We start from the raw sequence: 22,424 nt of genomic DNA, 5'->3' as shown, positions 1-22,424 counted from the left end.
ATATTTCTGTTTGAACGGCCAGGGGACACTCAGGAGGGCGAGCAGATTCTGATCAGTGGGTCTAGCTCTTCATCACCCGATCCCACGCGTAGAAAGCCTATATTCAGAACTTTTCGCTTTTTTGCTTAACCTTATTAAAGCGAAGCACACAAGCGGAAACGTAACCAGGAACGCTGAGCGTCCGGGCCTTGTTGCTAACCCGCCCCTTCCGTACGGACGCGGAGGGAGCGTTGTTCCGGCAACCATTTCCTGTTGACCCGGAAATCTATGGGGAAGCCCTTCCGTGCGGCTCGTGCTTCTGCGTGCGTGAGGGCTGCTGCTAGCACGAGGGCGGTCGGGATGAAGTTCGCTTACAAGGTGAGCGAGCAGCGTGCGGGAGGAAGGGGCAGCTTCGCTTGGGTTTGAGTGTGGCGATCTCTCCGTCTTGGAAAAGACCCGCTCTTTGGTCGGGCGGCGTCCTTTGTTTAGTTTCCCGCATCCCATTCCCCCTAGGCGGCTTGAAGCTGGCTCTCTCTTTTCCTTTCCCGCTGCTGCTTTTGATAGATGTCTTGTGAAATGGAACAAAGTGTGTTTCTGGCTTCGGGGAATGAAACTTGGGCTGGGCCTTTCAGTAGCCGTTTGGAGGCATGGGGCCTTTCTCCCCCTCCCCTCTCTGGCTGGATGCATTCATTATCAGCTTCCTTTTCCATGCTGAATGTTGTTACTGATGCATACCTTCAAGTCAGCGTTGACTCAGGGCGATCATATGAACGGGTATTCTCTAAACTATACTGTCCTTGACAGCCCTGCTCAACACTATTGAACTTATTCTCACTGAATAATAGGTACAAACTGCCCAAGAGATTGCCTGCATCTTCACATTATGCCATCCTATCACAAGTCAGTGGAGACAGTCAATTACATTTGTGATTAGTATGTTCCTTGGGCCCCAGGGATGCCCTGGAAATCTTGGTTTCAGAATCATTTTCTGCACCACTTGACAATATTTGAGTTGGGCATCTTCTGGAAGTGATGTAAGATTTGATTTAATTATATGGTGGGAGTTGTGATATGGGAACATGTGAGTGGTTAATATATCTTGGATTTAACTATGTATTTCATGTGCTTATTTTCTCTCAGCTTTCAGGAGTGAATTGCTTCAAATCATATATGTGCTTCTCTCATCTCTATTGTGCGGACTCTCCTAAGTTTTGCTCTGTTTCACTCTTGGAAATTGCTTTTGGGGGAGCTAATGTAACCTGTTCATTTATTTTATTTGTTTTTTGCCCAAAAGGGCATAAAAAGTGGCTAAAAACTGTAAAATATAAAGACATTTCAATTAAACCATTGAGTTAAAGTTTAAAACATAGCAATAGAAAGAAATAGGCAGCACCCAAATACTTAAAAAAACTTGGAACAGCAAACCAGCTACATACCAGAAGCCTACTTGTATAAAATGTCTTTATGGGGTGATAGAAGAACAGAGAAGACCATCTTAACCTCTCCTGGCTTGCAGTTAAAAGTCTAGGAGCAGCCATGGAAAAATACCTTTTCTTTCATCTGCTCGAACATGCTTGATGATAGCAAGAGAAGGGCCTCCCTTGAAGATTTTAAAAAATTGTCAGGCCTGTATGGGAATAACATGGTCTTTCAGATACGCTGATCTCAAGTTCTATAAATTTTTATAGCTCATAACCCAGAGACAACCAGTAGGAAGTGAAGCTACTGTAGTGTGTGAATCATAGGCTCTGTTTAACAGTCACCAGTCAACTCTCTGGTTGCAGTATTCTGAACTAACTGAAGTTTTCAAGCACTACTCAAAGGCAGCTCCATATAGAGTGCATCACAGTAGCCCAAAGAAGATATGAATAAGCCACGTAACACTGTGGCAAGATCTAGCATCTCCAGGAACACAAATAGTGAATTAGCATCAGCCGTGCAAATGCAGCTCTGGCAACTACCAAAACCTGAGCATCCTGGTTTAGGATGAATCTAAGAAATTGTGATCCTGGGCTGATAAGAGAAGTATTAACCCCATTAAGCACAGGAATCTCTGTTTCATGATTTAACTGTCCAGGAGTACCTCTGTCTTGTCCAAATTAAGCACCACCTCTGTTTTATCCATATTGGTGCACAGCATCACTTTTCTGGTTCAATAACAATTCACTTCTCTTTTTTTGTAGTTTTCCAATTTGTTAGGTACAGTCTACCACCGGGGAAACCTGAATTTCACTCCAGATGGAAACTCTCTGATTAGTCCTGTGGGAAACAGAATTACCATCTTTGACTTAAAGAAGTATGTATTTTCCTTATTATTTGTAACAGCTGTCTCAAACAGCACATGATTGCTAAAGAAAGTGGAGTGTTACTGTCCCTCCTGTTTAAGATTATCCCCTCAACACCTCCCTGAAGCATGTTAAGTATTCTTTTTTAAAGGCTTCTTGGGACCTTTTCTGAAGCCCTTTTTCTGCAATGAAGAAAGAAACATGTATAATTCTTAAAGTAATCAGATGAGCTAATGACTAGTTTACTGAATTAACAATGGGGAAGATTGTGTTCTCTGTTCTCAAATATGTTGGATTTTTTTTTAATTTATTAAAACATTTTTATGCTGCCCCATTCGCCGAAGCCTCGGGGCGGCTCACATCATTAAGTTAAAATAATTATAATATAAATTAAAAATATAAATATTAAATTAAAAATACAACAACACAGTATAAAATAAGCCGCCCTGGCCAGATAAAACCAATAATGTTAACAGTTAAAATGCCTCTTGAATAAAAAGGTCTTTGCCTGGCGCCGAAAAACAAATAATGACGGCGCCAGGTGGACCTCTCTGGGAAGCGTTCCATAACTTAGGCGCCACCACAGAGAAAGCCCTCCTCCGAGTACCCACCCTCCTAATTTCTTTCATGGAGGGTTCCCGGAGAAGGGCCTCCCCCGCCGATCTCAAGGGGCGGCTGGGCATATATGGATGCAAGTGCTCCTTCAGGTAACCAGGACCCAAGCCGTTTAGGGCTTTATAGGTCATCACCAACACCTTGAATTGGGCCCGGACTTCAATGGGAAGCCAGTGCTGCTGACGGGGACTGGGCGTTGTGTTCACATGACTCCAGTCCTCCGTCAGCTTCACTGGCTTCCCATTGAAGTCCGGGCCGAATTCAAGGTGTTGGTGATGACCTATAAAGCCCTAAACGGCTTGGGTCCTCACCAACACCTTGAATTGGGCCCGGACTTCAATGGGAAGCCAGTGAAGCTGACGGAGGACTGGAGTCATGTGAACACAACGCCCAGTCCCCGTCAGCAGCCTGGCAGCTCTGTTTTGAACCAGTTGAAGTATCCGGACCGTCTTCAAGGGTAGCCCCACGTAGAGCGCGTTACAGAAGTTGAGACGGGAAGTCTGGATGACATGGTACTGTGTGAAGAAACATGTTCCCATGCATAGATCACTTTCCTGAATTGAGCAGCAGTGTGTAACTGAAATTACTGATTTGTAGATTACTATTTTGTTGCTGTTTTGACATGTTACTTATTTTTCTATCCTCTCTTCCAGTAACAAGTCTGAAACATTACCAGTGGCAACCCAGTACAATATTGCATGCATAGGACTCTCTCCAGATGGAAATCTTGCAATATTAGTTGATGAAGGTATTTGTATTTTTCTTTTTAAGGAATATGTTCAAACCAGAAAGTACCTTAACATATCTGAAGTTAGGATTAGATTTTGTTTAAGAACAAATAAGTACTGTATTGATGTTTTATATGTATGTTCTGTTGGTTTCCAATAAAAAATGCTTGCTTGAATTAGATTCCCTTAAATAAAATTAATTTTATATTTTAGTTAAGAGTTTTGCCTTAGTTAATATTCTCACACAGAGGTGATGCTGTTTGTAATGTTTCAACACATTTTTCAAAGATTCAAATATTTATTTTCTCTATAGAGGGAGCTGCCTTACTTGTCAGCTTGATCAGTAAAGCAGTGATACATCGTTTCCATTTTCAGAAACCAGTGCATAGTGTCTGCTTTTCCCCAAATGGAAGGTATGAGGAGCTTTGTTTTTATTTACTTCCAGTGTATTTAAATAATAGTAGTACTAGTTATACCTGAATAAATTGTGCTTGTCATGCAGGTAGGGATGAAAGAAATGTGTTTTTTTATTGGACACAAGGAAAGGTTTTTTTTTTTTAAACTGAACTGCCTTCCCATTGAGAAAGTCACTGTAGTTTGCTCAGTCTGTGAAAATGTGTAATATAATAGTTATTTGAAATATTTTTTCTGCTATAAATCAGGGCTGTCAAACACTTTCAGCACAAGGACAATTTCAGAAAAATTCTTGGAAACGATATTCCAGTAGTTAATGGAAGTGAAGCAGAAAGTCATATTAAGGGTGCAGTATGTGGTGCAGTGGTTTAAACCGCTGTGCTGCTGGGCTGGTTGATCGAAAGGTCGCCGATTTGAATCTGCACAATGGGGTGAGTTCCTGTTGCTCCGTCCCAGCTCCTGCCCACCTTGCAGTTCGACAGCATGCAAATGCAAGTAGATAAAAAGGTACCACTTTGGTGGGCAGGCAACAGCGTTCCGTGCACTTCGGTGTTTAGTCATGCCGGCCGCATGACCACGGAGACTGTCTGCGGACAAACGCTGGCTCCCTTGGCTAGGAAACGGAGATGAGCACCGCCCCCTAGAGTCAGGCATGACTGGACTTAATGTCAAGGGGAAACCTTTACTGTTATGCATATTTAGACAGAGAAAAACCTACAGCTCCTAGCATACCCCTGCCTGGAATGCTGGAATTTATAAGCCTTAATTCTGTCTAAGGATGCATAACATTCTAATCTAAAACTTTCTGCCAATAACTAAGCCTTAGGAGATACATTTCAGCCTTTTCAAATGGGGCAAGTATGCAGACATCAGGAAATCACCAAATGATTAGTGGTAGGGGTTAGATTTGACCTAGATTATTCCTGGCTTTTCAAATGTTTTGGAACATAAGTCCTATAATCCCTCATTATTACTGGGCACATTATTACCGGATGGGATGTTTCTCATAGTTCCACATGGGTCTGTAACCCAATTGAAGTCCACCTGAACAGCCTTCAGTCTCATGGGGGGCGTAGGGTCTATTTATGTGAAACTCTCTGAAAGTCACCAACATTGTGTGGTTTTTTTGTGTCCCCTTAAAATGTGTATATCCCAAAAAGCCTTTCTTGATAGACTAGTCACAGATTTTTAAAAATATATTAGTCTTCATTCATTTAAACCATTATCCAGAATCTGTACAGTGGTATATAAAAGTTCTAAATAAATAAAAACGAAATTAGCTATGCTGCCTAATGCTGATAGGAATTCAACTACTGCCAAACATTTGCAGGGCCACAAGCTGCTCACCTATGCTGTACACTGTAAATGTATACTTTTATAACTGTTGTTGTAAGAAGTCTGCACAGCTTTACTTCTCCGCATGTGTCTTATCTAACATTGCTAGACTTTACCTCTTGATTTTTATTTCTCTGCTGAAATTTTATGTACATTAAATTTACTCTTCATTTTATGTGTAACAGGAAATTTGTTGTCACAAAGGATAAAGTGGCCATGATGTACCATGCCCCAGGGAAAAAAAGAGAATTTAATGCATTTGTCCTTGACACTACTTATTATGGTGCATATGATGAAACAACATGCATTGCTTGGACTGATGATTCCAAGTAAGTTCTGCCATTTGTCAGCATATCACACAAAATGATCAAATTGGTTAAAAGTCAGTGGAACTTGTGCTGTTCACTTCCAATGATATATTTTAAAATCTTGCCCTAATCAGTTTTCTATACAGCTATAGTCTGTTGTATGTTTCCATTCATTAATAAGCTTTTTTATTAAAGTTAGTTCCAGTGGTGCTAAGAACCATTGTGGTGTGGTGGTTACAGCATTGGACTTGGGACCTGGGAAATCTAGCTTCTAGTCCCTGTTTGACCATGAAGCTCACTGAGTGACTGTGGGCCTGTCCCTAACTCTTGCCCTAACTTACCTCATGTGATGGTTGTTGTGAGGATAAAACAGAACTTTGTAAGCTGCTTTGGCTTCCTCACAAAAGGAAAAAGGATGGTGTATAACATGGAACCACTGATTGGTTCAAAATTGAGAAAGGAGTTCGGCAAGGCTGTATACTGTCGCCCTGCCTATTTAACTTACATTCAGAGCACATCATGAGAAAGGCAAGGCTAGATGAACCACCAGTTGGAATTAAGATTGCTGGGAGAAATGCCAACATCCTCAGATATGCAGATGATACCACTTTAATGGCGGAAAGTGAAGAGGAACTAAAGAGCCTCTTGATGTGGGTAAAGGAGGAGAGCGCAAAAGTTGGCTTTAAACTCAACATTAAGAAAACTAAGATCATGGCATCCGGTCCTCTCACTTCCTGGCAAATAGATGGGGAAGAAATGGAGGTAGTGACAGATTTTATTTTCCTGGGCTCCAAGATCACCACAGACAGGGACTGCAGACATCACCCTGCTGACAAAAGTGTGTATAGTCAAGCCTATGGTTTTCCCAGTTGCAATGTATGGCTTCCATAAGGAAGGTTGAGCGCCGAAGAATTGAGGCCTTTGAATTGTGCTGGAGGAGACTCGTGCTAGTCCCTTGGACTGCAAGGCGATCAAACCGGTCAGTCCTAGAGGAGATCAACCCTGACTGCTCTTTAGAAGGCCGGATACTGAAGATGAAATTCAAATAGTTTAGCCACCTAATGAGAAGGAAGGACTCATTGGAGAGGAGCGTAATGCTGGGAACAGTTGAGGGCAAAAGAAGAAGGGGACGGCAGAGGATGAGGTGGCTAGATGGAGTCACTGAAGCAGTTGGTATGAGCTTAAGTGGACTCTGGGGGATGGTGGAGGACAGGAAGGCCTGGAGGAATGTTGTCCATGGGGTCGCGATGGATTGGACACGACTTTGCGACTAACAACAACATAAATGTAATAATAATGGAGGTAGTCTTTCCATTTGCAGAAGGAATTTCAATCCAGGGAAGCCTTTCTGTGATTACTTATTCCCTCTTATCTATACAGTCCCTTTGTACTACCTCCTACATTATTCCAGTTCTCCAGAGTAGATGGGTGGGGTGGGGTGGGGTGGGGTGGGGTGGGGTGGGGTGGGGTGGGGGCAAGCTAAAGGAACTCCAGCAAAACAGGGAATCTATGAAAATGGCTTTGTGGTTTGATTTCTAGAACTTTGTCCAGCCATTTCAGAATCAGTGTAAATATCCCTTGATCTGTTTAGTAAACTCAGTTTTGTGTATCCAGTGATATCCTGAATATTTACACTTTGACCTACAACAGTAAAGCATTGCCTGAATACATATTCCAGTTTAAACTAGTTAGCTGGAAGGAGCACCTATTTAGAAGTGTTGCTGGTGGAAACTATGCATTGGATCCAAGGGTTGTTTTCCTCTGAGAACAGGAGATTTCCTGTGATGGTGGAAGTGAATATTCACTTGTTTCAGTTGTGTCTATTCATTTCTTGGTGTCTTTCCCAAGGCTAACAGTTGTCCATAAACACTTGTCTAGTACTAACTACTTTTTGAGAGATGCACAAAATAATGTTCTAATCTCTTCTTTAAAATTGTAGATGTTTTGCAGTAGGCAGCAAGGATATGTCAACATGGATATTTGGAGCAGAACGATGGGCCAATCTGGTTTATTACTCATTGGCAGGTCATAAGGATGCAATTGTTGCCTGTTTCTTTGAAGAACACAGTCTAGATGTAAGAACCATTTAATACATTTTTCACAATATTTTTCATGTTGATTGGGGTTTGGCACATTTATTTTTGATGATCATATGAGATAAGACTGTGAGGAGCTGTGTTTGTGCAGAAATTCCTCTCAAATATTTATGTGCTGTATGATTCTTCTAAAAAAATGGTATAGTGCTAATAAAATACCAATAAATACAATACCATCAAGGCATATTGTTCATTGAAATAATTAAATTTATTAGATTGCACACATTCAAACATTTTTATTTTCCCAAAATAAGAGTGCATATGAAGTTTGTGTTTTTGTAATTGTTACACAGGTAGATTTTAAGACTGTTTTAAAAGTTTCATCTAATAATTATCTGTTGCTAGAGGATTACAGCCTTATGGGCCAAGTTGAGTTGAATAGCTTGCATGCAGCACACCTGTTAAGGGCCACTTCTATTGTGTGATGATCATAGTCATTATATTTTGGTATTCTAGTTGTACACTCTCAGCCGGGATGGAGCTTTATGTGTGTGGGAGTGTGATACAGAGCTAGATGGTTTGAAATCTAGACTACCGAAAGGTCAGTCTGAGGATGAGGAATCGGCAAAAGACCTAGATGATGAAGAGTTGACTGAAGCAGAGAAGGGCAAAGAGGTCCATGGAAAAGTACATGCAAATGAAAAAGCACGCCAAAAGAAAGTGAAATACTCTCGTATTGCCAAGTAAGTAATTTTCCAGAGAAAGTCATAGGAAAAATTGTTGTATTAAGCACCTTTGTCTGGCACTCAAAGCCAGTGTATATCTTAGACTGTTCCTTGAAATGGGGAAAACAAAAGAGCTGTATCAGAATACTTCATATTGTTCCTTCACTTGTATTCAGAAGACTATTCCAAGGTTTCATATGGCTAATACGTAGAACGTTTCTTCTGAATCAATGATTATTGCCTACTAATGATTAGAATGTGAGGATGGTCCCACTCAGGGGGAGAGTATCATGTGCACATAACTCCTTTCTTTCTAGGTGGAACCTGATGCAACTGCTCCCAAATTCTTCTTTAAGTATTAACTCAGGTATTGTAAGTGTTGGGGTACAAACCTGTGGCATCCTGGCATTGTTGGGAGTGGGGCATAGAGTTATTCAGAATACCAGTGCTGAGATCCTGTAATCTCACACCTGAGATTCCAAATACAGAAGCCCAGTTCTGGGGTCTGGTGGCCTTGCAGCTACCATGGGAAGAATCATGCTGGCTGCCTCTGGAGTGAGAAATTGGCCTCTGAGCATGCTGTGGGAATGGCCTGGGGATGGGGAGGCGGTGGGGCCAGTGGTTTACAGTGCCCCAGCCCCCTTGCCTCCCATTCCATGGCACTTCATCTAAGTGGCCAAAAATGTATGTCTTGCTGCAATGCAGAGTCACAGTGTAGTGGCAATAAGAATTATTGCCACAACTTACATTGGATGCACATAAATCTCTGTGCAGAGGGTCTCATCCATCAAGTGCAGAGACCATAGGATTGCACCGTTGGAGAGTATACAGTCCTTTCTTTTTCAAATGCTCGGTCTACTTAGATATAATGTATAGAAAAGTCACCAATGTCTACTATTAAAATGGTTTTATTACATTGATTTGACCAATGTTAATGATAGGAACAGATGTTGGCTGGAGGTGATTAAGTAGAAATCTAAGGTCGTAGTCACCTAGGAGAAAGAATATTGGTTATCATGAGAAACTGTCGTGCTTCGTTTGGCTTTATATACTGAGTTTGGGGGTATATTTTTAATTGCCACTGTTTTTCCTAACCTTTTGTACATTAGCATATCCAAAACACGGTTGTTCCATAAACAATTACTGCTTTTTCTCCTGTTTGTCCAACTATTCTTTGCTACAAAGATAACTGAATATTGAAAGCACATTGTATTAAATTTGTGTTATGTCATAACTTTTTCCGGTTGTAATACCTTTTTTTCCAGATACTTTTTCAATAAGGAAGGGGACTTCAACTCCTTGACCGCGGCAGCTTACCATAAGAAAATTCACTTGCTAGTCACTGGCTTTGCTTCAGGAATTTTTCACCTCCATGAGCTTCCAGAATTCAATCTCATCCATTCTTTAAGGTTAATATTGATATTGCTGCTTATTGAAAACAAATGTGACCTTTAAAAAAGCTGCAGCTGGTATAGTTTTTTTCCATGATCAGAGCTCAGGCTCCAACATCTCCTCTGACAGCATCTAGTAACCATAGGATTGTGACCTAGGAGAACGGAGGGAATTTACATGATCAGAAAGTGAAATGTTTTGGAATAAAGGAAACTAGTGAAGCTCAATTTGAATCTGATTCCTTATATGTCCATTAATTACTTTTAATGGATTCTTTATTTGTTACTAATGCCATGGATAGATTTCATGGATATTGCTATATATAATTAATATAGCATGAAATTTGCACGTGTACATTTTAATTCAAAGGGTTTCAGGTCAGTATAATGCAGCAGACTGCCTCCTCTTGCCTCTTTTGTGAGATAGCGTGTTAAGTTCTTGTGTGGGCTACTGTACAAGCTATTGAAACTTTGAGCTTACAGCTAGTGACAGGTATACGTAATAACAGAAATATGTTCATTAAGCACGATGTTCAACAATTGCGAGTCACTGACTTTAAGGATGAAACTCATTTGACTAGTATAGACTTCGTTATTCTGCTGAAATCAGATATATTCTCAAAGCAGCACTATTTAGCCCTCTTAAACAATGTGATAATGTGAATATTTTGAATTTTTCTTTGTACAGTTCACTGGAGTGAACTTGAGGGATCCATTTTGTAGAACCTTAGCTGACTTGATGTTGTTCTAAATCATACTGACAATTGTTCTTTCCTTATTTATTTTATTATTACATTTATATTCCACCAATAGTCCAACAGTATTTAGTATTACTTAATGCATGATCTTATATGTGTCTGAAAGTTTGACTTAAGAACCGAGATGCTTAGCTTTGCTCTTGCTCTTATTACTCAGCTTTAACTGGTGCCTTGTGCATCTTTTTGTCTTAGCATTTCAGACCAGAGAATTGCTTCCATTTCTGTCAACAGTACTGGTGACTGGATTGCCTTTGGATGTGCAGGTAAGGGTCTCTTTGTGCAATCGGTTATGTAACTAGGTGAGAGCTTGTTCATGCAATCAGTGATGCTAAAATAACCTTTTCATTAACTTCACGAAACTTTACACTGAGATAAAAACGTCTCTTTAGTATGCAACGTAATTTAGTTTTTAGAAGGCTAGGGAAAAATTCAGTGTTGCCTTTAGAACAAAGAACAATGTAAATTATACAAATTTATTGTTAATCTTTCCTTTCTGCCCCCGTTCCATGACAGCAATTCCTGTGTATGCAATAGCTTGTAACACATCTGTTTTCAAAGTACAGCAGCCCCATTAGTTACATGTGATGACTGCCATTGTTGCAAATCTTGTTGTTGCAGCAATTGTGTGTAACTGTGTATATTTAATATAATTTCCAGCATCGTTCATCTGGGTGAATATGGGCAAGTGCAAGCCTGTGTAAGGAATCCCAAATATGCAAAAAGTCTGTCATCTATTTGGTTAGTGCTGTCACTGAACAGGTGCAGGCCTTACTGTTGACTACCTACAGCTGGGATTCTCAGCCTTTTTGAACCTGTGGATATATTAGGAATTTGCCAACCTGCTGATTGTACTGCTGCAACATGGTTCCCATGGAAGATGTGGCTGGGTGCCTGGCTGGTCAAAGGGGGCGGGGGCGAGCAATGGTGAGGTTAGAAGACCAAGAAAAATAGTACAGCAGAGGGGTAGAGAGATGAGAGAGAGCAAGACTAGTGGTTAGAAGGGGGAATAAACAATGAGGTTAAGGAGTGGGGGTGAAATAGTGAGTTTAGAATCTGGTATGAAGAGAAACTGCACCATTAAAGGGTTGAGTAGGTGAGAAAGAGCAGTGCAGGGGCCTAAGAAGGAGAGAAGAAAAGGCATGGGATGGATAAGGGAGAGAAATTAGCCAGAAAAGGGATTGTGTGGACAGAAAGAGCAAGGCTATATCATTGCTTGATAATTCTATTTTCATATTTGAATAGGTCATGTGTAGTCACTGATTTGGATGAATATAAATCTCTATGTGTGTGACATTTGTTTAATTTTAATGTTTGTTTACCCTCCTGATAGCTTTGGATGTTGGATGGTATAAAAATGAAATAAGTAGATATATTGAAAATGAGTAAAATATACTTTGTGGGTGCTCAGGGTGTCTTTCTGAGGACCCGTATGGCACAATAGGTCTGTATTTATTAACTGCAATCTCTTAAATGGAGATACTTATCTTAATTTTGAAATAGTTGGCAGTTTACGTTTGTTAAACCAGGATGCACATCAACTATATTTTGTATGTTGTTGTGAATGCTGAATGGTTGTGTAACACTATAGTATTATAGGAAACTGTGTAGATTTAATAGTTGGCTTTGCATCTGCACTTCTTGCCCAGCATTCCTTTCATTTGTGTGGACAGGTCTGGGTCAGCTCCTGGTCTGGGAATGGCAAAGTGAATCCTATGTGCTGAAGCAACAAGGGCATTTCAACAGTATGGTGTCATTTGCATACTCTCCGGATGGGCAATACTTAGTTACTGGTGGGGATGATGGGAAAGTAAGTATTGCCATTATTGGTGAAAGTTCAGTTTGTGGCTTTCTACAATCCACTATTTCTGAACGTGAATCATAATCCTATTAAGAAAGAACCTGTCATAATGCTAATGTTGTACTTTTTTTTCTGAATCTGGGCAAATATTTCTTAGAGGCTCAAACCTTGTATCTTATGTATGTACTTATTTTGGTTCTGCTATGGAGCTGATTTTAAACATTAGAGTGTATTTTGAATATAGTGACAAAGCTGCTTAACAGTGAAGTCAACCATGTTCTAAGTTGGCTGTACTGACCCTAGAGTACACCTAGAGAGATTTATCATCCAGAGTGGAATAAGATAAGTTTTATTTGACCTTTGGGATATATAATTCTGTATTTTGTTCTCAAACACAGCTAGCGAAGTTCCCTGAGGCTTTAATACTACTCAGTATGGCATGCAGAGTTGTAGTTTTAGTGAGTCAGGGTGAGCTGTTTATGCTTGCTTTTCTGGCCTAGAAAAAGAATATGTCTGCAATTTACTGAAATAACTTTTCTGTTCCATTTGCAGGTGAAGGTATGGAACACCAACAGTGGTTTCTGCTTTGTCACCTTTACAGAACATACTAGTTGTGTATCTGCTGTAACATTCACCTCCTCAGGCTATGTCATTTTGAGTGCTTCCCTAGATGGAACTGTGCGTGCTTTTGATTTGCACAGGTAGTTTCATTCTTTTGCCTCATAGTCTCTCCAACTTAGTTTTTGCTTGGAGTTGAAACCTGAAGATTTAGAATGAGTGTTTTTAATTAAATTCTTACGCAAACGTGCAAATTCTGTTGTATACTTCTCTTGTAGCAGTTGTGCTACTTAACATGTGAACATTTTACCATTCAAAGTATTGCATGTCAGAATCACTCCTAGTGTCAGAAACAGATGTATCAAACAGAAAAGTCTAGTTTTGTAGAAATGAAAATCAAAATTAATTGTTTGGGGGTTTTCCATGTTTGTAATTCCATTGATTTTTTTTTCTTAACAGCAAAAAGTACCTAAGCACAGAAGTCAGTTCTTAAATCTTATTTCTCTATACTTTAAACAGATACCGCAATTTCAGAACCTTCACTTCCCCACGACCAACCCAGTTCTCTTGCCTGGCTGTGGACTCCAGTGGTGAGATTGTTTCAGCTGGTTCCCAGGACTCTTTTGAAGTATTTGTATGGTCAATGCAGAGCGGCCGACTCTTAGATGTAAGGAACTGGCATACTCTATTCTCCCCTCCCCTCCAAACCTATTTTCAAAGTCTTTCTATTGAGGCCTACTGTATGGGGATTTGTTTCAAATGAGAAATAGTTTATAAGTACTAGTAATGCATAAACATCTTTAAAGATTGTGTATATGCTGAGCTTAAAGTAATCATCAGAAAAAAGGCACATGTCTAGGGAACCTCTCAGTTGTTCTTGTTAAGCGATATCACACCTGAATTATACATCTAATGCCTTTGTAGCTTTTACAGCATCCTTGGTCAAACATCTTATTTTGTTCAATTGCTTGTCCTTAAGACTGTATCCAGATGAGTTACCTAGTGGTATAATGTTCTTGGCTGTTATTTTGGGACATATTGTTTGCAGTGTGAGTGTACTGGAATGTCACTGATCCTGGAATCCTGGCTCTTGATTGTATCTGCCCACCAATTTGCTTAGTGTATCTGCTTTTAGTCTTAAACTGCATGTGCATTAATAGAATGAGATAACTAGATCATACAGTTTGCCAGATAAAATGTGATCTGAAAGGCACATGTCATAGTAATCTTTAAATTCTGTAATTATAGCCCAATAATAAACTCTCTTGCAGTGGGTGACCTTGGAATCACCCTCTAGGCTGAGGTAGATCTGTTTTTTGGTATAAGATTATATAAAGAATTAGTAATACGTTTCCTATCTTTTTATGTACTTTCCCCTGCATTAGGTGCTAGCTGGTCATGAAGGCCCCATCAGCAGTCTCAGTTTTAACCCAATGAAGTGTCTCCTTGCAAGTGCCTCTTGGGATAAAACAGTCAGATTATGGGATATGCTGGATAGCTGGAGGACCAAAGAAACCCTGGCACTAAACACAGATGGTAAATATCTTGAACATGTCTTGTATACATTTATGCATCACTGTTGCACATGTCTTTGCAGTGATTATGGGATACCTTGGCTGCTTGAAGCTTCAGTCATATGGAGACTCCTAAATGGTTTTAGGAAGAAATGTGAGGTTTTTAGCAAATACTCAAAATATAACTTATCATATTAGAAATCATATTGAAACAGTTAAAACTAAAGAAATACAGAATGAACAAATGCAGGAATTAAACCATTATGTTCCAGTGTAACATTGTGTGAATGTAACAGTACTCATGAAATGCGTGGATTTCTTGGAAGTGTAAGTAGATGATGATTTTGGATCGGGTTTTTGTGTGAGTCTGGCTGGGTTTGTAAATTTGAGGGCGATATAGTCCATCCATATATAAAGGAATGCTTCCTAAACAAGGTTTGACATTGATCTTATATTCTGGTGTTTTGCAGTGCTTACTGTTGCTTTTCGCCCCGATGGCAATGAACTTGCAGTTGCGTCCCTCGATGGGCAGATAACTTTCTGGGATCATGAAAATGCAGTACAGACTGGATCCATTGTGGGGCGACATGACCTACAGATGGGAAGAAAGGAGTTGGACAAGATAACTGCCAAGCAAGCTGCTAAGGGAAAGTAAGTAGAATTTTGTAATATTTTTATGAAAAAACTATCTTCCTTTGAGTTTGGAATATTTATTATATTTATATGTCTATTATTACCATCCAAATAACTGGTTGTATTGTATCTTAAGCTTACTTGAATGTAGGAGTAGGAAGCTTTTGCACTGCATAATTCCTTTAAGGCTCTTGTGTTTCCCATGGGATTATTGGAATCTGGGAGTGAAAGCCTTTCCTTTTCTAAACTAAATGTGACTTCTGCCTGTAGGTAAAAGATTGAATATGAGATAGTGTAAATATCTGGTTGATAACTTGGGTCATATCAATCAGATATTTATATATGCAGCCATGAAATCTATGTATTTCCCTGTCAAAAAATCCTATTTAGCTCTATGAAAAATCCTGTTTTAAAGAAACATTTTAAAAGCATAAACTGTTAAAACTTTGTGTTCATTAAATAGGGTGGGATGCACTTTTCTTCTTTTCCAAGTACTTACAGTTTTAACTGGAGGTGGAGGATACTAAGAACTGTCAGATTCACACTTCAGGTCTAACAAAGTGATATACTTGCCACCCCATTTCACTAGCAAATATCTTTTAACGGTTTTACTTTTTGCTTGACAGGTCATTGCTTCATAACTGTTAAATAAGTAATGAAATGACTTATTTTCATCCTTCCTTGGTCAGTGTCAATATTTACTTTAATAACAGACATTTATTTTGACACTGATCTGGAAGTTTGGTAATTTCAGGTGCAAGTGTGTACCTGTCAAAGACTAGGGGAGAAATTATTAAAATATTTGTATACTTTTCTAGCACCTGTTTTTTTTAAATCGGTGGCAAACCAGCATGCTGCTTAGAGACCTTTGTAGAAGCCACGAATTTGATGTTGTAAGCCGCCCCGAGGCCTTGGCAAGGGGCGGCATAGAAATGTTTTAATAAATAAATAAAATAAAAATAAATGAAGAGCAGAGGGAGAAAGGAAGAAAGCCAAAAGAGGGACCAAAATGGGGTCATGAGCAAAGTGGGAAGAGGAGAGAAGTCTTGTTGTTCATGAGTTGTTCAATATGCTTGAAACAATCAAGGCTTGCAGAAGTATAAAAAATATTTTGAAATATCTTAAAGGGGGTAGTTGTCCCTCAGCCCGATGAGGTTTGAGAAAGCTTCATAGCACTAGGAGTTTCACAATGCTAAGTGACAGTTGGAAAGGAAATGAGGAGACCTTGTGGGTGGGAATGGGATAGCCTTTTACAGATGGACATTGAAATACTTCGACATCGCAGTACTTCTTTTAGTAAATGGGAATAAATTGCAACATCTTATTGCATTCCCTGACTACTGCTGCTGCTTACATGGCAGAAAAGCTAAAACTTTCTAAAAGGTAATGCTCTCTAAAATGTGTAGAAGAGATACAATGCAAAGCTAATTGTTTTGATGTTTGAATGACACAGGAAAGAGGTTTAAATTGTGTAAAGCTTAAGCTGTAAGATCTATGCAAAATTACTTATGTATATTGTCTTTGTCTTCCTTCCTTTCGTTCAGATCTTTTACTACTCTGTGTTACTCAGCAGATGGGCAGTGTATTCTGGCAGGAGGGTTGTCAAAGTTCGTTTGTATTTATCATGTCAAGGAACAAATCCTTATCAAGAAATTTGAAATATCTTGCAATCTTTCCTTTGATGCAATGGAGGTTAGTCATTTAGCTTTGTGTGTGTGTCTGTGTGTGTATTTGGGCAGATGGAATGCGCTCCCCAGAGAGGTCTGCCTGGCACCGTCGTTATTTGTTTTTCGGCGCCAGGCGAAGACCTTTTTATTTAAACGTCATTTTAATTGTTAATATTATTTGCTTATTTTATCTGGCCAGGGCGACTTACTCTCTATTGTTAATTTGTTGTATATTTGAATGTTTTATATTTTAATTTTATGTTGTGAGCCGCCCTGAGGCTTCAGCGAATGGGGCGGCATAGAAATGTTTTAAATAAATAAAATAAATAAATAAAAATAAGATGACCTGTATCAGAAGCTGTTAGACTTGTGAGGATCGCCTTTGCCATTTTTTACGAGAACTGGAGGCAGTGTGGTGTTGTGCATGGGTCTGCAACTTGGGCAATCTGAGTTCTACTCCCTGCTCAGCCATGGAGCCAACTGGATGACTTTTAGCCAGTCACAGAATCTCTCAGCCTAACCAGCTCACAGGATTGCTGTTTGGATAAGATTGAGAGCAGGAGGAGGAGAATGATGTAAGCTGCTTTGAGTTATTTAAAAAAGAAAAAGGCAGGATGTAAATCTGATAAAATAAATAGTAGAACTTTGAGGTCTACCAATCAGACTGAAATGAAGAACGCTGGCATATGCAAATAATAAAGGAAAAGGTTGTCTCAGAGTATATGTTCAGCCCAAGATTTTGTGATCTAGAGTCTGGGAACACCATTTCTTTCATACAAAAATGTGCCGCTGCTTTCCTTCGAAGGTCTTTTTTAGCTACCTAATGTGACTTAGGGTAATCTGCACAGTGGGGTGAGTTCCCGTTGCTCCGTCCCAGCTCCTGCCCACCTTGCAGTTCGAAAGTATGCAAATGCAAGTAGATAAAAAGGTACCACTTCGGCGGGCAGGTAACAGCATTCCGTGCACTTTGGTGTTTAGTCATGCCGGCCACATGACCACAGAGACTGTCTGCGGACAAATGCTCGCTCCCTCGGCTAGGAAACGGAGATGAGCACCGCCCCTGAGAGTCAGGCATGACTGGACTTAACATCAAGGGGAAACCTTTACCTTTAATGTGACTTATGCAGGAAGAGCTTCTTAAATGCATTACTTTGGAAAGCCTGAGTCAGTCTCTTACAAATCACCCAGAGATCTACCAGCAGGTCCTGATTTACATTCCACCCACCTCTGAACTATATGAAATCATGAAATGAAAGTACATTAGTTGCTGCTTGCTCAAAACTAACCAAAGAGTGAATTCACTCATTGGACCAAGGAATGCAGATCTGTGTTCTGACTTGGCTATAACAAAAATATTACTTTAAATTTACATTTAGCAGTCATGTTTTTCATTTTTACTAGAATAGGTGCAGGGAACTTGATCTCACTATCTCCCATACTAGAGTCCAAACTGGGAACTCTTGACTACTTAACAGTAAAAATAAAAAAGATATAACTGTTAGATATGGATTTAAGGCAGTGTCTGTTTTAGTGTTGTGTGCCTCTTCTGAAGCATTATTGTTTTAAGGCGCTGCTATTTATTTCAGGTCTGAGTTAAAATTGCTGTCTTTATAGTGCTTTGCTTTTTATCCAGGAACTTTTTATCACTACTTTGCTTTGGTTGAGAGGAATGGAGATTGAACAACCCACTGTAGGATGTGATACTGCAGTTGTATTTTGAAACACAATAGAAATTCCAAACAGTTCATATGAATTTGTGTATATTTGATTTAAATGAAGCTATTGTCATTTCTTTTATTTTACAGGAGTACTTGGATCGTAGGAAAATGACTGAATTTGGCAGTATGGCATTGATAGATGAAGGAACTGGGGATGATGATAGTGTTGCCATCCCTCTTCCAGGAGTAAAAAGAGGTATCTGTTACTTCATAGCAATCAGCTATATAGGTTGTTCTTACTGCCACATGAGCTAGGAATATTCCTTGCTGAGTCAGCATGGAATGAAAAGGATGAGCACTTTTAAAAAAAGTCTTCTGTACATTATTTGTTGCTCTCACTTGCTAAAATGATGACCAAATGTTTTCGCTTGCAGACCAATAGAATTATGTCTGTATTCAGCATCCATAAGGAAGCAAAACTCATTGTCATGGACACCTGAAAAGTTGAATATTTCTTCCGTTTGCGTTAGCTACAGCAATCACTTGTATTTCTGTGATATCTCTAGATAGAATATGTTCCAGTGCCTAATTTTCCAGTCCAATGCATTGTAGTACTGTATTTTCACTCTGTGTTTACAACTCTGTTAATCAAGTAGAATAAAAATAGAAGTAAGGAGTGAAGCAGCATCCGATACAATTATAAAGCCATCAATTAAGACACTTAACAATTAAAATATTGGGAGAACAAAAAGGGTTTCACCTGACACTGAAAGGAAAGAAGCGTTGGCGCGCCAGGCGAATCTCTCTGGGGAGCATGTTTGCATGGGGCACCCACCCCCCATGCCATACATCTCTTTTGGGGAAAACCATCTCTGTGACTCAGGCTGAATGATCTTCCTTACTCCTGCCACAATGGGTGACTAACTGATATTTTATCTGTATAGTTCAGTGGTGGTAGTGAATGTGAAGAGAAAATATAGTTCTCGTGTTCTGCATTTTACTTTTATTTTTAGATTTTTATTTTTTATTTTTTACATTCAGAAAACTGACATAGTCATGAACTCCTGTGTACTTAGATGCCATCTTCCTCACTCTTATTGCTGGCTTACTGAAATTAATTTGGTGTGTCATGTATTCTATATTAAAGGTAGCAGGAGACCAAATTGTATTTTGCTTTGTTTCCAGGTGACATGAGTTCTCGACATTTTAAACCTGAGATAAGAGTCACCTGCCTCCGCTTCTCTCCCACTGGTGGGTTTTGCTTTTTGTACTGGTATTTTAAGGTCATGTTGTGGAAGTTAATTTGAATAAGGTGACTGTCTTAGGGCAATGTAACCATAATCATACTGATCACTTACTGTTACTTTATAACATGACGCGCAGTAGATTGTCTGACTGGTTGTAAATCGCTTTATAATAACCAACAAAGCCATCTGTACATACAGATTATTTCTCTTCCTAGATCTGGTATGTGGTTTCCTGCGCTCTCGCCTGTCCTCCTTTTAGGCATGTGCAACATTAGTAATACCAGTGCTTCTCTTGCAGGACGCAGCTGGGCAGCAACCACCACAGAAGGCCTCCTTATTTACTCTTTAGATTCTGGTCTTATCTTTGATCCATTTGACTTAGAAATTGACATCACACCTGGCAATATACACAAAGTACTGCATCAGAAGGAATACACCAAGGCTATTGTCATGGCTTTTCGACTCAATGAGAAGAAACTGATTCAGGAGGTTCTGGAAACTGTGCCATATAATGAAAGTAAGCTGGACTGCCCATTGCAAGTGTAATGTGAAGTTTGCAGAGGGTCATAGGTCCTGGAGTTAGGATCAAGACCTGGTTGCCATATGCACAGATTGGCCCAAATGATCTCTGGTGTTTGACATAACTTAGTGGCCATTTCAAGAATATAAAGGAAGAAGTGAGGAAACATTATGTCATATGGTATAAGAGTTCCCTGATTTTCTTTGTTGCAAATACAGAGAGTGCATCCTGTATGATCTGTTCTTTTACAGATTGTGTTTTTGCTCATTTGACAATAAACTATCATTTTTTTATACAGTTGAAGTAGTCTGCTCTTCACTCCCTGAACTGTACATAGAAAAGATGCTTGAATTTTTAGCTTCTTCAATTGAGAAATCTCATCATTTGGAATTTTACCTTATGTGGACTCAGAGTTTGCTCATGCTGCATGGATGCAAGTTAAAAACAAGGTTAGTTAGCTTGGGTTTAGAAGAAAATGAGAATGTGACACGTTAATAACTTGCCCTCCTATATACTTTGCAATGGTTTTTCATCAGCACTTGTCGGATCCACTTAACCTTTAGTATTATGTTCAATTCAATCTCCCTCTTTTCTGTGAGTATGTGCATAAGCATGCATATATCTCCTTAGGTATCTGTCTAACTCTCTGCTATAAGTAGTAGTTATTTCACTTACACGTGTACAAATTAGCAGTTTTATCATTTTTAGTTTAAGAATGACTGTATAAACAGGGATGTTTAATGGGTTTTATGTGTATGTGATTTTGCAGGTCAGGAAAACTGCTGCCAACTATTCAGTTCCTTCAGAAGAGCATTCAACATCACTTTGAAGATCTTTCCAAACTGTATGTACTCAACTGCATTTTACATTAAACAATCTCTCTCCTTCATAGCATAGGAATGATTATAGAACAGCAGTAGTATCTGTGTTATTTACATTTCCATTTTTCCTCTGTCCCATTTCCCATCCCTTGTGGAGGATTTTACCTGGCAGCCTAAAATGTGATTTTTCTTCCAGCAAATGTTGTGGATACTCATTCACTTCCTAGTTCCTGTTGCTTTGTGAAGATGGTATTTAGTCTATTTGTACAATAGCTAATGCGAAAAGGTCCGATAGTATCAGAAAATACAGAAACAGCTCTTTTTATTTGTATCACATTATATTTCTTTCATTGAGGTCACTTTTCACATTTGTTTTCACTGATAAGAACAAAATAATCAAATGATATGTGTTGCATGTGTGAATTAGTCCCAAGTCATATTACCTCTGGCTGTTGGCTCCATCTTTATATATTGTTGTTGTTGTTTATACATTCTTAGATTGTACATAACATTGTTACATATATTCTTACTTGCTTTGGTTTAACCTACCCTAAACATTTTTCCAATGGTCTTTCTTTTTTTACAGTTGTGACTGGAATTGTTACAACATGAAATATATTTTGTCCATTTCCCAACAACGGGGTATAAAGCGTAGAGCAGATGCATCTGAAAATAGTGAAGATTTACAGAATTTTGAAGACTGCAATAATGACTCTCTTATGGAAGAATCCGATGTGCTTTCATGAAAAATACTTGTTGGATTAATTTTTGAGAACTTTTTTAAGCAGTGGTATTTTTAAGCAGTGGTATTCACTGAGAATTGAGCAGCCCTCATAGTGGCTTATTTTGTACAGTTTATTTGAATTTGCAGCTTCTTTATGCTGTTACATTCAAACCATGACTTTTTGCTTGCTTTGGATAAAATGTATAAAAGTATGGCAGTGGTATTGCAGATTGCCTCTTTCCACACATGCACAGGACTTGCATGTGTGTGCATGGGTGGATTTAGTTGGCAAATTGCTTACATTATTTTTGATATAAAAACATTGTATAAAACTAAACAGTTATGGGGAAAGGGTAAATACAAGGACCACTGGGGTCTAAAATTAACTGAAAGTAGATTTAGATCTGGATGTGTACCAGAAAAGCAAGGCCTGTTTTTCAGTTAAAATAGAAAGGAATGTAAGTTCATTGTCTCATGGGGTTTCTGGAGACCATTATGTCATCTAATTACTTTTGGGAAGACTTGGTATGTAACAGTGTACTTCAGTACATTAAAAAAATTCCATAACAAATGAGCTGGTATTCTTGTGCCAACCTTGTAGCTGGAATGGAAACCGTGAAGAAACTCTGTTATAACTATAGCAATGCTTTAATACCGCAGGCTAAAATAAATGAAGTTCAGAAGATGCATGTGGTGTTTTAGTCATGGGG

At 39.2% G+C, this 22,424-nt stretch overlaps 1 protein-coding gene across 2 annotated transcripts; it reads left to right on the top strand.

Moving 5' to 3' along the window:
* The first annotated feature begins 280 nt into the window (after positions 1 to 280).
* Positions 281 to 22,285, top strand: PWP2 (PWP2 small subunit processome component). Of its 2 annotated transcripts, XM_044441459.1 has the most exons (21): positions 281 to 357; positions 2,163 to 2,275; positions 3,533 to 3,627; positions 3,921 to 4,020; positions 5,542 to 5,685; positions 7,604 to 7,739; positions 8,217 to 8,443; positions 9,691 to 9,834; positions 10,767 to 10,837; positions 12,245 to 12,381; positions 12,925 to 13,073; positions 13,450 to 13,597; positions 14,316 to 14,466; positions 14,915 to 15,095; positions 16,622 to 16,769; positions 18,550 to 18,658; positions 19,588 to 19,653; positions 19,948 to 20,166; positions 20,468 to 20,618; positions 20,939 to 21,013; positions 21,577 to 22,285. In XM_044441459.1, exons 1-21 carry the CDS (start codon positions 340 to 342, stop codon positions 21,734 to 21,736), a joined length of 2,742 nt encoding a protein of 913 aa, XP_044297394.1. In that variant the 5' UTR covers positions 281 to 339; the 3' UTR covers positions 21,737 to 22,285. The 2 variants fall into 2 exon arrangements, with proteins under 2 accessions (XP_044297394.1, XP_044297395.1); XM_044441460.1 differs by lacking the exons at positions 281 to 357; positions 2,163 to 2,275 and having other exon boundaries at positions 3,563 to 3,627; positions 3,983 to 4,020.
* Positions 22,286 to 22,424: the final 139 nt, after the last annotated feature.

The sequence above is a fragment of the Varanus komodoensis genome, unplaced genomic scaffold (genome assembly GCF_004798865.1).
Source record: "Varanus komodoensis strain SLA01 unplaced genomic scaffold, ASM479886v1 scaffold4, whole genome shotgun sequence".
In the NCBI taxonomy this organism is placed as follows: Eukaryota; Metazoa; Chordata; class Lepidosauria; order Squamata; family Varanidae; genus Varanus; species Varanus komodoensis.
The sequence above is the reverse complement of the archived record's forward strand: the minus strand, read 5'-3'. Positions and strand labels throughout refer to the sequence as shown.